This window comes from Entelurus aequoreus, linkage group LG16 (assembly GCF_033978785.1).
Source record: "Entelurus aequoreus isolate RoL-2023_Sb linkage group LG16, RoL_Eaeq_v1.1, whole genome shotgun sequence".
NCBI lineage: Eukaryota > Metazoa > Chordata > Actinopteri > Syngnathiformes > Syngnathidae > Entelurus > Entelurus aequoreus.
This window is the reverse complement of record NC_084746.1, coordinates 44,139,964-44,157,748: the sequence shown is the minus strand read 5'-3', so window position 1 is coordinate 44,157,748 and position 17,785 is coordinate 44,139,964. Positions and strand designations below refer to the sequence as shown.

General features: G+C 39.5%; 1 protein-coding gene across 5 annotated transcripts in view; it reads right to left on the bottom strand.

Moving 5' to 3' along the window:
- LOC133631064 (nuclear receptor coactivator 2-like) overlaps positions 1-17,785 on the bottom strand; it is a 71,296-nt gene that overhangs the window by 30,818 nt on the left and 22,693 nt on the right. For 4 of the 5 annotated variants that reach the window (XM_062023084.1, XM_062023085.1, XM_062023083.1 and 1 more), the window contains exons 2-4: positions 7,542-7,655; positions 7,206-7,378; positions 1,024-1,127 (exon numbers count right to left, since the gene is read on the bottom strand). In XM_062023084.1, coding sequence (XP_061879068.1) covers positions 1,024-1,127; positions 7,206-7,378; positions 7,542-7,636 — 372 coding nt within the window. In that variant the 5' untranslated portion in view covers positions 7,637-7,655. Of the gene's footprint in view, positions 1-1,023; positions 1,128-7,205; positions 7,379-7,541; positions 7,656-17,785 lie in introns of those variants that run through there. The other variant, XM_062023086.1, reaches the window with a different exon arrangement.

The following is a 17,785-nucleotide window of genomic DNA, read 5'->3' as shown; positions in this document are numbered from 1 at the left end:
GGAAGAGGGCAAGTATTTTGGCTCTGGCAGTTTGCAGGATATTTTGCTTTGATGTCTGTGGGTGAGCAGTCGTAGCCATGGTAGTGGAGGAACATTGGTGCGAGTTCCTAAAACATTATTTTTACGTTTTCTGCTCATTTGTCAACTATTAATTTTGTAACCGTCTATTTTGGTGAATGATATTGACGCCTTTCCGCTTTTTGATGACGTTTTGGTCAGATGAACGCGACCAGAGCGCGGGAGCGTTCACACTGCAGTCGCATCACATACATATACGATTTATGTCCGCATACAAAAAAGGCTTGGGGTTGGATATGAAAAAAATTGCACTGTTCTCATTGACATGAAAAAATCTGATACAGGTCGTGTTTGGGGAAAAAAAAAATCGGAATTCACCTGTAGTGTGAACGAAGACAAAGTGACATGAGGATGTACACACTGCTTGGTTATCCTCCAATGCAGAAGTGTCCATAGTGAGGCGGGTTCCAGCCCCATTTCTTTTTATTTGCCTTTGGCATTCATTAAAAAAAAAGTTGGCACAACATTAGCCTTCCTTCAATGTTTGTGTATAAAGCCCTTGCTGGAACAAGCTTGGGCCTTCTGCTCTAGTCAATAGAAAATATTGAACAAAGATGCGGGCTAGATTTAAAACGCATCACACAGGCACATCAGGCTGACTTCTATAAATAGCGCATTAGCGCTTGTGCTCGGTCCCTCTACGTTTCTAATCTGCTTTTCGGGGGAGGTATTTATACCTCGCCGGGTTACATGTTGTACGTTACCACACCTCCGTGAACACAGTAGGCCTGGTGACACCAGAGGAACTCCTATCTCACAGAGCGCGACTCCATTTAGAGAAATAAGGCTACCACTAACACTGACCGCACGCAGGATTCGACGTAAATGAACATTTAGGAGGTGAAACTAGGGAGCAGTTTGTTGGAGTGTTGGTAGCGAGACCTCCAGAGTGACATTCTCTGGTCTGGATCTTCTTCACGTGATAACAAAGACTGGACCGCTCACCTCCAGCATCATGGGCCCGAGAGTGTCTTTATCAATGACGCCGTGCCCCGTTGACGAGATGTCTGCCTTTTGCACCTCCTCTGTGTCGGTCACTAAAGCTTTTTCTGGAAGAAGAGATACAAGAAAACATTAGTGATGGACGTGTCCGCAAATTGGAAGTGTGCTAGATAAATATTGGCAATGAAGGCGCTAAACTGTTTGTGGCAGTCATTCACAAGAACCCAATGAAAATATACACTTTTCAGCAAGTGTACTTACCAGCACTTTAATAACTTCTAGCATCCGTTGTAAAGGTTATTACTTTTGGCAGGGGCGTAGCACCAAATTCTGAGCCCCATAAACGAGGCTCATAAAAGGTCACCTATCCCACTCTAACTTCAAAGTCACCGCACACATTTAGTACAGTATTTTTGCATGCACTAAAAACAAACTATTGCATGAATTTGGGTAATGTAAAAACCTTCATTAGTTTTTTTTACTTTAAAAGATGAGGTTAACATATCTTGTTTACCACCAAAATAATTTGGTTTTTATTATTTTTTAAAAAGCTGGATTTTTTTTCTCAAAAAAGTGCCAACAAATTCAATATAAAGTGACCAGAATATGAATTTAAATAATCATATAAACTAGAGATGTCCGATATTATCGGCCGATGAATGTTTTAAAATGTAATATCGGAAATTATCGGTATCGTTTTTTTATTTTATTATTATTTAATTTTTTTATTAAATCAACATAAAAAACACAAGATACACTTACAATTAGTACACCAACCCAAAAAACCTCCCTCCCCCATTTACACTCATTCACACAAAAGGGTTGTTTCTTTCTGTTATTAATATTATGGTTCCTACATTATATATCAATATATATCAATACAGTCTGCAAGGGATACAGTCCGTAAGCACACATGATTGTGAGCCTCAGTCCGTCTCATCACCATCAGTGCTGGTGCACTAATAGTACTAACCTTTAACAGTTAATTTTACAATTTTTTATTAATTAGTAGTTTCTATGTAACTGTTTTTATATTGTTTTACTTTCTTTTTTATTCAAGAAAATGTTTTTAATTTATTTCTTATTTTATTTTATTATTTTTTTTTTAAAAAGGACCTTATCTTCACCATACCTGGTTGTCCAAATCAGGCATAATATTGTGTTAATTCCACGACTGTATTTATAGCGGTATCGGTTGATATCGGTATCGGTTGATATCGGTATCGGTAATTAAGAGTTGGACAATATCGGAACGTCGGATATCGGCAAAAAGCCATTATCGGACATCCGTAATATAAACTGTCATTATTCATTAAATATGATTTCAAATCTACGAAGTTTTCCTTTATTTTAAAGCAGCAATGTCAAACATGTGGCCCGCGGGCCTGAACAGGTTCGATCCAGCCTGCGAGATGAGTTTTCTAAGTGTAAAATTGAGCTGAATTTTTTTAAATGAAAGAAACGGATGTTCTAAATGTATCCACTGGATGTCGCAATAGAAATTCTGTTAGGCAAGCAAATAGTTCATACCGGGGCGAGCATGTATACCAAGTAAGAGGTACACGGTAAAGCGGGGCTGCGACTCCTTCCCCTCGACCCAATGTAAAACAAACAGGAGTAAAATAAACAATTGGTAACCCCACTTAAAATGCTGCATGAGACACTGCACGTTGGTATAGTTCTGTGAAAATTGTCTTCTGTGCAAATTTTAAGAAAGTGAACAGTGGAAATGACAAATGAGGTAGATGATACGTAGAAGAGTTTTTATTTGACGCTTTATTTTGTTTTTTGTTCAATCCCATATGGGCTGTGACCCAAAGTTTAATCGCTTTGTAAATACACTGAGACTAAGTCTAAGTTCAATGTGTTCTTCATTCTGTTTTGGAAACTGCACCAATTTTTAGAACTTGAAGTGTTTTGTCAAGAGGATTATTTCTGATGTATACATTTTCAGAATGTGCTTGTTCTATTTTCGGCCGAATTAAAACAAAGAAAACAATCTGAAGTTGTCGTAGTTGTATTTTTAAGTTATTATGCTATGATTTTACCCATCCTGCCCACTTTGGAATAGATTTTCCTCCATGCGGCCCCTGAGCTAAAATTAGTTTGACACCTCTGTTTTAGAGTGTAAAGTAGAGCTTTGCTGATTGTCGCATAATTATCATCAGTGGATAATACCAATTATAATATTACGCAATAATATCATCATCAACATCATCATTAATCGTATTATTATTAGTGCATCTTATGGGAGATAAGCATTTTCCTGTATTTAAAACCTAGTGACGCCTCCGTTTCTAACTTTAATCAAGGGTCCTTGAACGCACCACAGTTATGGGCAATGCGATGCCAAAGTAAAACTAGCACATAACTTTCTCTTGTGCTGCCACGGGTAGATTTAGTGTATTGCTACCTAGGGTTCGGCGTCTTCCATTTCCACATCAACAAAAAATAGTCAACAACAGAAGGAGATAACGTCCGCAGTAACCTACCACATAGCGAAGGACATACACTATTTGATTTCCTATTATGCAGCTCATTTTTATTTTACAGTTTTTCAAATATCTTGTGACTTCATGCACAAAAGGGCACTTTGTTTTAAAATATTGTCGTGGCATTCTGTACAAAAAGTGCACTTTAATTTAGTGTTGTTTTGATAGGTCATCTTAGTGACATCATGCACAAAAGTGCACTAATAGCTTGTTTTAAAATGTTCGACAATGTTGCACTTTCTGCTTTGAAATGACATGAATGTTTGTGCCACTGCTTAATAACTGTTTAATAAATACAGTTTTGGTAAATTGACTTAGTTGTGATTTCCCTCTCTGCATGAAAGTTTAAAATGAGCATATATTAATGCAGTATGAACAAGAATATTTTAATGTAGACACATAGAATCATCATACTGCTGTGATTATATGCATCAAGTGCTAATTCAAGGCTAAGGCAAAATATCGAGATATATATCGTGTATCGTGACATGGCCTAAAAATATCGAGATATTAATAAAAGGCCATATCGCCCAGCCCTATTGCTACCTGTCTTCTATCAACTCCTACCAAAATGCCGGTGCTATGTGTGAATGCTTAAAGGTGAGCTTTGATGACGTTATCACGTCAGTGGTGAATAAAGTGTTTGATTTGATTTGATATATTTTTATTTCAAATATGCAAAAAAACAAGAGCAAGCCTGATCCAATACAGTGCTATAGCCTAAACAGACATTATAACAAAATGAAAACAATGGAGAATAAAAACAAAAAAAATAAACAAAATGAGCAATTGACTTTTTTTTTTTTACATATTTGAAAAGGAGTGAGAAGAAGTTTACACTTATTTAATCCTACCCCTTTTCTTTAAATCATAAATTACTCTGAGCTAGAACTACCTGTTCACTCTATGTACAAACTTAATTAACTTGTATATACATAAATTGTAAATATATACATACATATATATGCACACTACACACAGATAGCCACACCATTACCACTAGTGATCAGGGAAATGGCATCATGCCACAGCAGCAGCACCACTGCCTCAATGGGCAGCCCCACACTCTTCTGTAACACAAACAACCCAATATCAAACCCCTTCTTCATCTCTGTACCTCTGGAATACCATGTGCCTATACTTCCTTTTAGAGATGTCCGATAATGGCTTTTTTGCCGATATCCGATATTCCGATATTGTCCATCTCTTAATTACCGATTCCGATATCAACCGATACCGATATATTCAGTTGTGGAATTAACACATTATTATCCCTAATTTTGTTGTGATGCCCCGCTGGATGCATGAAACAATGTAACTTTACCAAGAATTGATTAACAAGGACCCAGACTTAAACAAGTTGAAAAACTTATTCGGGTGTTACCATTTAGTGGTCAATTGTACGGAATATGTACTGTACTGTGCAAACTACTAATACAACTTTAAATCAATCATCCAAAATAAGAGAACAACGTCAACTCAAGTTATGTATGGAAAAAAGTGCCGACATGGCACTGCCATATTTATTATTGAAGTCACAAAGTGCTTTTTTTTTTTTTAACATGCCTCAAAACAGCTTGGAATTTGGGACATGCTCTCCCTGAGATAGTCCTGATACCCATTACAACTATGGGAAATACTATACTTTGACTTTCACAAAGTGCATTATTTTTTTAAAAATTTTTTTAAACATGCCTCAAAACAACAGCTACAAAAACAATGAAGGCACACAGCTTCAGTTCAGAGTATACTAGAGCATACTTGCCAACCTTGAGACCTCCGAATTCGGGAGACGGGGGGGGGATTTGGTGGTAGCGGGGGGTGTATATTGTAGCGTCCCGGAAGAGTTAGTGCTGCAAGGGGTTCTGGGTATTTGTTCTGTTGTGTTTATGTTGTGTTAAGGTGCGGATGTTCTCCCAAAATGTGTTTGTCATTCTTGTTTGGTGTGGGTTCACAGTGTGGCACATATTTGTAACAGTGTTAAAGTTGTTTATACGCCCACCCTCAGTGTGACCTTTATGGCTGTTGCATAAAGCCGTAGACATTATGTGACTGGGCCGGCACGCAAAGGCAGTGCCTTTAAGGTTTATTGGCGTTTTGTACTTCTCCCTACGTCCGTGTACACAGCGGCGTTTTAAAAAGTCATACATTTTACTTTTTGAAACTGATACCGATAATCTTGAAACCGATACAGATAATTTCAGATATTACATTTTAAAGCATTTATCGGCATCCCTACTTCTTTTTAAACTGGTTTATGTTTGGACATTGCTTTAACTCCACATTCAAACCATTCCATAGTTTCACTCCACAAATTGAAATACAAAAACCTTTAATGGTCGTTCTATAACCAAGCATTTTGAAATTAAAATTCCCCTTTAAATTGTAACCCCCCTCTCGTGTGCTGAACAATTTTTGAATGCTTCCTACAAAATAATATCATTCAATTTCAATATTTTTGACTGTAAGAATAGTGAATGAGTATGGTCCAGATATCCAACCTTGTTGATGATGCGTACAGCTCTTTTCTGAAGTATAGTTATTGAGTTTAATGAGCTTTAGTAATTATTCCCCGAGACTTCCACACAGTAGGTTAAATATAGTAAGACTAATGAACAGTAGACAATGTAGAGTGATTTGTGTTCCGCTGTCTAGGTGGAACAAATCATTTTGCATTTTTGTAGGTAGTCTGAGAGATTCTTAATTTTATTCAAGCAACCTTATTATTGGGTTATATTTCTTTTATCTAAACATTTGACATAGTTCTTTTATAAATGACATATTTAAATGACAGAAAAAAATCTTCAAACTTAACAAAACCTATAGGGGTAACCCTGCACTTGAGGCCCTGGTACAACATAGACACTTTAAAGCCCCTGGCAGAAGGCATGACATATCAACAATGTGGCATGTCGACTTCTCACATCATGAGACTGTAACCTCATCAAAAACGTTGACTTTTAGGAAAGACTGCTTTTTCATTCCCTCTCCACACTGATGCTGTGACGACACCCCCTCTGGCCCAGAACTATTCACGCCATTTTAACCTGCTCTTCCACGGCGAATTGCTTGGATCGTCATGTGGCTCGCACTAACTGACACCCTGTGCTTAACTGTGAAGCAAGTGGTTTGCCATCAAGGGAGGAGGGGTTGCTAATATGCACTGCTTCACACATACACACACACACACACACACACACACACACACACACACACACACCCCTGGTTGTGCTGCTGGGACGATAAGCCTTCCATGGCCCCATTAGGCCACATAGCTGGCATTCCTGGAGTGGGACCAGAGCTAAAAGTCTGTGTGATGGCCATGCTGATTGGAGGGTGTTTTTTTTTCTGGGTTTTAACTCACTTGTGTGCCTACAAAGTGACACTAAAGCACCTAACATGAAGTGAAGTGGTTGCAGCGAGTAACCTATCGCGGCACACTACACGCAGCTAACACATTCTATCGACAAATCTGCCATTTTCCACAGGAAATGCAGAATGAAGAAGGGGGGTAAAAATAAGAGGAGGCGGAAGAATGATAGCGGATGGTTGCTTGCTGGCCTGTGCAGACTTCCATTACATCACAGTGGAGATGTTACATAAGAGCCTCAGTCCGTCTCATCACCATCAGTGCTGTCATTAGGGAGTGACACACACACACACACACACACACACGAACGCACACGCACACACCTTGCTCTTTGATCTGCCTGATCTGCTTCACCGTCTCCTTGAGGATGGCACACTTGTCGGGCTTCACGTTCAGGTCGTCCATGTCGTTGATGTTGGCAAATATCAGCTCGGCCAGCTCCTCGATGTACTTGTTCTCCTGCTCTCGGTTCCTCCTCTCCGTGCTCCTCTTGGGGCTGCGAGACAAGAACCAAAGGAACTTTCACACTAGAAAAACACGTTGGTCTGGAATTTGTATCATATCGATGGTGATAAGGTGCATTCTAAACGACTTGAAGAGTACCAAGCAAACAAAGGAGAAGACTGGGTAGAAGGTTGCAGTGAGCATGATTGCCTCACCTGGGTTCCAGCTGGTCTGAAGGACAGTCTTTTCTCTTCTGGGACTCCCCCCCTCTGGCGAGCTCCAGGGTGGGGTGCCCTCCGCCACTACTCATCTTCAGCAGATATTAGCACCTGCACGGATGCAAAAAAAAAACCCTCCTCTAAAGTCAGATGCCTCAATTTGGAATAAGACCAACATTTGGGTGACAAAAAAAGAGTGTCTGTCCAGTAGGCAATAAGTGAGACAATCAGTACAATCAATGTGATTGCCACATATTGTCTAGATGACTCATTAGGACAATACTTGTAATATGCCCACAGACAGTATGTGGGAGGTCTTGTGGGAAGGCAGGACGTGTCAATCATTGCTTGAGTCACACTGACAAAGTCTTCAAACGAAGTGACTGGTTGAAATATTAAACGATTTAAAAAAAGAAACCATGTCAGGTTGATTTTTCCCTAAAGTCGGAAATCGCGACCCACAACCCACTTGTTAAATGGGCGCTCGTTCAGGCAGCAAGAGGCGTGTGGGCCTTTAAGGCTCCCTGATGCGACTGCGGCGTCACCTGACTGTTACATAACAGGCAGTCTGTGGGGTTAATGCTGAGAAGAGGAAGGCAGAAAAGAGGGATAAAGGAAAGAGAAAACAAGAGCGAGAGAGGGAGGGAGGGAAGGGGGTAAGGCAGGCAGAGAAAATAGAAAACATGGACAGGGTGAGAAGTAACGGAGAGGATGGAAATAAATGTCTTCATGGCCTGAGTGGGAAACAGATGTAAAAAGGGGGTACAAGTGCAGATGTTAAGAAAAACAAGAACAGCAGGAGGGTCATATGTGGCTTTAAATGAAGAGTTAGCCCTCAAAGAGGAGGGGAGTGTGACCTCGTTACTGGAGGAGGAGAGTAAAGGATGCAAAAGAGGACGTGTGGAGGCAAGGAAGTGGGAATGCGGGCAAAGGTGTAGGAGGTGAGGAAAGAAATAGGAGAAATGGAGGACAGGTCAAGAAAACATTTGGTCTTAAATTCAATACGTCACCAACAACTAAATCTGACCAATCTAAGTCTAGACTAGATCTGACCAATCTAAGTATATGAGCATGACTTGATGAAGCCTACTCGGATGAGAGGGGAAACTTCTTCTAAGACAAACCAAACAGTCCGGTTGCGATCGATTGAATGCCCTGACAATACAATGACCTGGATGAATGAGAACATCCATAGACATCACCAGCAACTTATCTTCTCACATTATAAAAATAGAAAAAGTGGCTTTATAGTGACACAAACAGTCTCACTTTTATCACAGATCCAAAATATAGTCCGATTGGAATCATGCTTCCATCACTCGGTATGATCATTAAAGGCCTACTGAAAGCCACTACTACCGACCAAGCAGTCTGATAGTTTATATATCAATGATGAAATCTTAACATTGCAACACATGCCAATACGGCCAGGTTAACTTATAAAGTGCAATTTAAAATTTCCCGCTAAACTTCCGATTGAAAACGTCTATGTATGATGACGTATGCGCGTGACGTCAATAGTTAAATGGAAGTATTCGGACACCATTGAATCCAATACAAAAAAGCTCTGTTTTCATCTCAAAATTCCACAGTATTCTGGACATCTGTGTTGGTGAATCTTTTGCAATTTGTTTAATGAACAATGAAGACTGCAAAGAAGAAAGTTGTAGGTGGGATCGGTGTATTAGCGGCTGGCTGTAGCAACACAACCAGGAGGACTTTGACTTGGATAGCAGACGCGCTATCCGATGCTAGCCGCCGACCGCACGGATGATCGGGTGAAGTCCTTCGTCCTTCCGTCGATCGCTGGAACGCAGGTGAGCACGGGTGTTGATGAGCAGATGAGGGCTGGCTGGCGTAGGTGGAGCGCTAATGTTTTTATCATAGCTCTGTGAGGTCCCGTTGCTAAGTTAGCTTCAATGGCGTCGTTAGCAACAGCATTGTTAAGCTTCGCCAAGCTGGAAAGCATTAACCGTGTATTTACAGGTCCAGGTTTAATAATATTGTTGATTTTCTGTTTATTTCTTTTGTTTCTATCTGCATTTAAGCACGATGCTATCACGTTAGCTCCGTAGCTAAAGTGCTTCGCCGATGTATTGTCGTGGAGATAAAAGTCACTGTGAATGTCCATTTCGCGTTCTCGACTCTCATTTTCAAGAGGATATAGTAACCGAGGTGGTTTAAAATACAAATCTGTGATCCACAATAGAAAAAGGAGAAAGTGTGGAATCCAATGAACCTTTGTACCTAAGTTACGGTAAGAGCGAAAAAAGATACGTCCTGCACTGCACTCTAGTCCTTCACTCTCACGTTCCTCATTCACAAATCTTTCACCCTCGCTCAAATTAATGGGGTAATCGTCGCTTTCTCGGTCCGAATCGCTCTCGCTGCTTTGTAAACAATGGGGAAATGTGAGGAGCCCTTCAGCCTGTGACGTCACGCTACTTCCGGTACAGGCAAGGCTTTTTTTTAATCAGCGATCAAAAGTTGCGAACTTTATCGTCAATGTTCTCTACTAAATCCTTTCAGCAAAAATATGGCAATATCACGAAATGATCAAGTATGACACATAGAATGGATCTGCTATCCTTGTTTAAATAAAAAAAATTCATTTCAGTAGGCCTTTAAAATCAGATCTGGGATGTGATTGGATAAACCATGTCAGATAACCGTGACAACAGCACTAACTATTATGATAGAGAAGATGTTCAGCTATCATCACTATTAGAGCTACTTTGACAAAAAAAAATGTGACAATGATACAGTATTTGTGTCTTTTTTAATCCATCCATCTATTTTCTACCGCTTGTCCCTTCCGGGGTTGCGGGGGGTGCTGGAGCCTATCTCAGCTGCATTCGGGCGGAAGGCGGGGTACACCCTGGACAAGTCGCTACCTCATCACAGGGCCAACACAGATAGACAAAAAACATTCACACTCACATTCACACACTAGGGACCATTTAGTGTTGCCAATCAACCTATCCCCAGGTGCATGTCTTTGGAGGTGGGAGGAGGCCGCAGTACCCGGAGGGAACCCACGCAGTTATGACTGGCAAAATTTCAGTTGTAATTTATTTACATAGCATTTAATTAATTGCCTATTTTTGATTAAATGTCATTAAATACAGGCAAGTATAAAAATACTAAGAGTTGAAGCTAATATTCTTTGAGCTACTGGTGAGCTACTGAATCGCACAGGCTACCTGACGGAGGGCCACCCTTCTAAGTAAGGGAACACATAAAATAGAAGATGACTAATACAGGCGGCCATGTTGAGCCCAATACTAATGCAATGAGGGGAGAACAAAACATCTTGAGGCGGAAGGCAGGATGTGCCTACAGGGTCAACGCGGCCATGAAGAAATTAAAGCTAAAGAACGATAAGAACCTGCGGCAGTGGGCAACGTTCTGACTCAACTCCTACTAGTGTGTTATTGCATGCATGAAGTACACTCGTAAAACTATTTTAGTGGCACTGACAAAAACCAAATACATTTTTCTCATATGAAATATGAATCAAATGAATGCATTGCAAACACCCAAAAATACAAACACATTTAATACAGAGTAAGTAGATTTATACAGAGCTGATCAATTGTTTCAGTGAAACTAATAAAAATGTATAAAATATTGGACCACATGAAGTGAATGTGCGGACATAGTTTCTGCACGACCGCTACAATAGAGCGTACATGAGAGTGTTTGTGTGTGGGTGTCAAGATTTGTGTGGCCGCTAGGGATGTAACAATATATATCGCGAGAATGGTGACACAAATTCTAACGATTATCATTATTATTGTGGTATTGTTCAATGTGCTCAAAAAGGACTTATATACACACTGAAATCTTTAATCAGAGTTTTATTGATTTTTTTTTTTACTAAAATAGACAATATACTTTTTTGGAAGAAGAAACATTAAATATTGTTCTGGCTTCATAAGAACCATGTTTTTTAATACTTTTCCATTTTAATTTGTAAATGTTTTTGAATGTTATTTTAATAAATGCAAATTGGGTGTTAACTTCGCTTCACTTCCGGATAATGTGACATCACTTCCTGATGAAGGCACTGTTGACTCGACATTGGCTTGATTACCGTATTTTTCGGACTATTAATCGCAGTTTTTTTTCATAGTTTGGCCGGGGGTGCGACTTATACTCAGGAGCGACTTATGTGTGAAATTATTAACACATTACCGTAAAATATCAAATAATATTATTTAGCTCAGTCACGTAAGAGACTAGACGTATAAGATTTCATGGGATTTAGCGATTAGGAGTGACAGATTGTTTGGTGAACGTATAGCATGTTCTATATGTTATAGTTATTTGAATGACTCTTACCATAATATGTTACGTTAACATACCAGGCACGTTCTCAGTTGGTTATTTATGCCTCATATAACGTACACTTATTCAGCCTGTTGTTCACTATTCTTTATTTATTTTAAATTGCCTTTCAAATGTCTATTCTTGGTGTTGGGTTTTATCAAATACATTTCCCCAAAAAATGCGACTTATACTCCAGTGCGACTTATATATGGTTTTTTTCCTTCTTTATTATGCATTTTCGGCCGGTGCGACTTATACTCCGGTGCGACTTATACTCCGGAGCGATTTATAGTCCGAAAAATACGGTACTTTATGTTCAATGTGAGTATTGTTTATTGTTTATTGAATGGATCCCCATTAGCGGACGCCAAGGCGACCGCTAGTCTTCCTGCGGTCCATATAGGAGCATACAAAATAAAAATACAAAGACTACATACATTACCAAACATTATACAAAAGAAAAGTACAACATAATATAAAAAAGCTAGTTAAACCCAGTATTAAAAATGAATGTCATGTGGGCAGCTGCAATAGGTGTATCTTCAAAGCTGTCTTGAATGACAATTTACTTTGTAAGAGATTAATGTGAGATGACAACCGATTCCAGAATGATATAACATCTATACAAGACTGTATGTTTGAGAAGATTGGTCCTGGGAGCAGGAAGTGCCAAATAGCCATTGCTGGCATTCCTAGTGTCATGAATATATGTGTTAGTTGATTTTAAAAACTGTTTGTAATCGTAATCTGGTGATTGATATAACATGATAGGAGACTACAATGCATCTTTTGTTCAACAGTTAACCAGGACAGGTGTGAATGCATATTTACCGGTAAGTACCAGTCTATTTAAGTACATTGTGAATATCTTAGTTGGTTGTTCTGTATATACAGGGTTAGATTGGGGAATGGCGTATCTTAATGGGGAAAGATGTTAATGTGTCGTGTTCATGTTAGTATTTAACCTAGTTAGCCAGCTAACGATAGTCGGTCTATAAATTCATCAGTGTGGTTATCAATAACAGTATTTCGATCATTTAAAAGTAATACAGTGATACTAACCGTCGGGAGTTTTACTGTGGTTATCATTATTATTGTGTATTGTTGCATCAATCAAACAGCAGAGTTTTTTTTAATTTCCAAATAATGCACACATGGTAAAAGTGCATATTTAAAGGTGGTGATGTGCATTTATGAGAAAAAAAGAATGAAGGTTATGGCAAGCAGAACATTTTTTTATTTAACCAATCTTTTCTAAAGTACACATTGAAGCCGTAGTGTGTTTTAGCTGATTACTCGATTAATCAAACAAATTATCGGTAATTACCTGATTACTGAAAATAACCAATGGCTGCAGCCCGAGTTTTACATGTCATGTGAAATACACATAATTGATGAATGAACTGTATAAATGAATGTCACTTTTTCCTTTATTGAAGACTTTTGTTGGCAAAGAGGGGAAAAGTCCTTTTATAAATGGTGAGTTCTTAAATTCAGTAGTTTTTAATAACCTTTTTTTATCAAAGTGCTTGCAATCACAACTTTATTTGGTACTATGGTGGATTATTTTGCAATGGTACACAATTAAAAACAACAACAACAACAACAGAAACGGAGTCACCAACTTGTGGAATTGTTTTGGGGGCCTCTATTCCAGGAGCAAATGGACTGGTTTGTTACGGTGAGGCGGAATACGAAAACAGGGCACATTTTGAGTTAGTTAGTTAATAATACATAAAACTACAGTTGTCGCTCGTTTATCACGGTTGATTGGGTCCGGACAAATCTACAAATTGAATATGGTAAGACTCTTTAGTCACCTTTACACTCTTCCAATCCAATATAATAATGCTTCCCAATGTTGCGCCAATCACTGGCCACAATACTGAACAGCTATCTCTGATTGGTTTGGTCTGTCAGTATTGATAAGTGTAGTTAATTTTGCCATTTTTATGCTTGAAAATGCTTGATTTAGGGGGAAAATTTTGTAATGAAGCCACAATGTTTAAATTGTAATGTGGCGAGGGACGACTGTATGCCTCGTATGCTGTTGGACAGTATGAGTAAAGAAGTTTAATTTAATGGATTGCGGAATATTTTGAAAGTGTGTAAAGACAACAACAGCACAACAAATATGTATTATTAATCTTGCCTGCAGTCTTTTAACAGTGTCATCTTTCATTTAACCAGTAGCCATCTTTCAGATGTGTTCAGCCTTATGCAGTTCTGCTGTGCCTCTACTTCTGGTGTGACTGAGGTGAGAAAGCAGGTGTCACCTTACAACCAGAGGCGAGGGAGGGGGTGGGACGATGTCCACTCCACGATAAAGATAAAAGAAGAGTCTCATAATAGGAAAGAGTTGTTTTCAGGTCAAATATGTGAAGCAGTCTTGCAAATACAAACAAAACAGACAAGACTTCTCTGTCATGAGGACACAAACGTGACATCCTCTCAGGTGAGATGACAAAAGTATGGACCACATGATCTCAGGGAGGTTGATGAACCTGTCGGTCTTTTGTCGCGTTGGCGTCTAAGCTTCTGTAAAGGCCCCACTCTATAAGCCTGCCAACATAAAGGAGATTTAATACCCTGCTGTAGCAGGATTAGGAACACAGGCTTCTACCGCGCACGCCCAGGGACCTGCAATGTACACATGGTGTGTGGGTGGGTCTGAAATAATGACAAGACATCATTAGTGTTTGATGCTGCTCTCATCCAGGGGCTTTACGGTCAGAAGCTGTTGCCGGGGACAACAAGCGTTAATGCTGTCATTTATCACAGTGAATTTAGTAGCGAGCATCCCGCCTGTCACGAGAGAGACCGGTGTTCAATTCCCAAACTGGAAGTGAACGATTTCAAAGGCTGCAAAGAGCTGCTCAGTCAGTCAGAAATGACTTAGCTTGGGGAGTGGAGGGATGGGCTAAAAAGCGTCAGGTGCTCTTGAGCAAAGCATCAAATCCTTGGTATGTGACACAGTTGTCTGAAACACTATTTGTAAGTAAACCATACCAATAAAAGCACTGAGAAAGTCCAGACCTCCAAGGCCCAACAATAGTACCAGACAGTGGCAATATAGATTCCTCCTTGCAATCTTAGTGGCTTTAGAGAGAGGACAGCAGAGCATAAACTATTGCAAACTTCTTCTGTCGTTAATAGACGTTCAAGAAAGAGTCCAGAACAGTCCAGTCCATAATGATGTGTAAGTAATAATAATACAACGAGTTTGACAACTGCCAGGCAACTGAAAGAGAAGTTGTCATGCTCATAAGAACATGTCTCACCAGGATTGCAGTCTCTACCATCTCTGAGGGTCGGCAACCTGAATTACAGTTCTTCAGCCTCCTTGTTGCAGGTCCCTTTGAAGACCTTTGACCGAAGTAGGGTAAAAGTGGATCAGCAATAAGAGACTGTTCCTTAGGACGTGACGGGTCACCGTTTCACAAAAAGTAATGGAAATCATTATGGTAACGTTAAATGTTGCACTCAAAGAAACATTAACTTGTGTGTGGCAGAGGTTAAAACACGTGCTGAAGTCGTTGCCCTCTCCACCCGGTACTACTTTCTGTTGAGTTGTTGTGAAAGCTCACAAAGACTTGTAACACTACAAAACACTTTTAAGAATATAGTCCATTATCTGTACATCTTAGAAACAATTATAACAACAAATAAGAGAATATCTGAACATGAAAAGAAATGTAACACTGCAGTTGCTTAATTGAATATGAGAGGTACAGTAGTTTGGCGTACATTCCTATGATGTGCCTTTTGCTATGTTATACCTGTTTTGTAAATTCTACTTTTGGTTTTAATTATCAATTTGTCAGTTTTTTGTTTTTTTTTACCCCTATTTTCTTTTTCTTTTGTATTTCGCTTTCCTGACACAATACTCGTGAGTGAATGTGTTAAAAATGTGTGGAAGAATTATTTTATTCTGTAAATAAAAAAATAACAAGGAAAAAAATGTATTAAATTAAAAATAAAAAGACTCAAAACACTAAAGGGGAAAGCAAACACTTCTATCTGCAGCTAAAAAAGTTGCCATCCAAGCTCAGACAAGTTCCACCCGAAAGCGCACACACACACACACACACACACACACACACACACACACACACACACACACACACACACACACACGCACACGCACACGCACACGCACACGCACACGATGTCCTCTCAACAAGTAAACGCTAAGTGAGGCCGCGAGCTGAAAGAGCTCTTTACTCACTGCATGCAGAACGTCATGCGTCCTTAATCGTGTATGCCAACTTGATTGTGTGTGTGTGCATGACGGCGTCTCACATAAAAACTTCACAACCTGGTATACCAAAACACAGGCGGTCATTATGTTACGTTACATCATTTCGTGGATATAACAAGGGGTTTCCCAAAAGGATTACTATTGGAGCTTTGAGTATTGTCTGATACCGATATCAATCCTATATTAAAAAAAATCATATTACATATTTTTATTATTTTGTCATGTGGAATGTTAAAAAAGGGTTAATCAAGTGAAATTACTCCAAAAACAATAGTAGGTATGAATGAAAAATAAAACTTCATGATAGATTTATGCTTTTGGAGTAGAGTGATCATTTGTTTTTGGAGACATCCAATGGTCATTAAGTTAAGCTCACAAAGTTGAATGATGCGAACACGTTTGTTACTGGATACTTTCTAAAATGCTTCTGCCTTGGAAACTTTGCATCTCTAAGTAATACGCAACTATAATTATTTGATGTTTATATTGACAAATGAGCCGTTTTAGACTGGAATATAGTTCAATTGTGCTTAGCTGCTGTGTAGCTGCTGGCACCTAATAGCCTATGGCCTACCATGTTTACTTTTTGTAAATGACTTTACTAAAATAAAATAAAAGACCAACCTTGTGTGCTTATTGTAGGACATTTAGATGGAAACTGAACGTCCAGCTTTGCACAACACGCTGTGGAATTGCTTGTATTGGAGCTTATAGCGGAGATTTTGGATGCAAGCCGATATCATCGGACACTTGTTTTTTGCTGATATCGGACCTATATCTGCTATCAATATCGGATTAGGACACCTATCGTTATGACACACTCCTATAAAGGCCTATTGAAACCCACTACTACCGACCACGCAGTCTGATAGTTTATATATCAATGATGAAATCTTAGCATTGCAACACATGCCAATACGGCCGGGTTAACTTATAAAGTGCAATTTTTTATTTCCCGGGAAACTTCCGGTTGAAAACGTCTATGTATGATGACGTTTGTGCGTGACGTCAATGGTTGAAGCGGAAGTATTGGGACACATTGTATCACAATACAAACAGCTCTGTTTTCATCGCAAAATTCCACAGTATTCTGGACATCTGTGTTGGTGAATCTTTTGCAATTTGTTTAATGAACAATGGAGACTGCAAAAAAGAAAGCTGTAGGTGGGATTGGTGTATTAGCGGCTGGCTGCAGCAACACAACCAGGAGGACTTTGACTTGGATAGCAGACGCGCTATCCGACGCTAGCCGCCGACCGCATCGATGATCGGGTGAAGTCCTTTGTCGCGCCGTCGATCGCTGGAACGCAGGTGAGCACGGGTGTTGATGAGCAGATGAGGGAAGGCGTAGGTGGATAGCTAATGTTTTTAGCATAGCTCTGTGAGGTCCCGTAGATAAGTTAGCTTCAATGGCGTCGTTAGCAACAGCATTGTTAAGCTTCGCCAGGCTGGAAAGCATTAACCATGTAGTTACAGGTCCATGGTTTAATAGTATTGTTGATCTTCTGTATATCCTTCCAGTCAGGGGCTTATTTCTTTTGTTTCTATCTGCAGTTAAGCCCGATGCTATCACGTTAGCTCCGTAGCTAAAGTGCTTCACCGATGTATTGTCGTGGAGATAAACGTCACTGTGAATGTCCATTTCGCG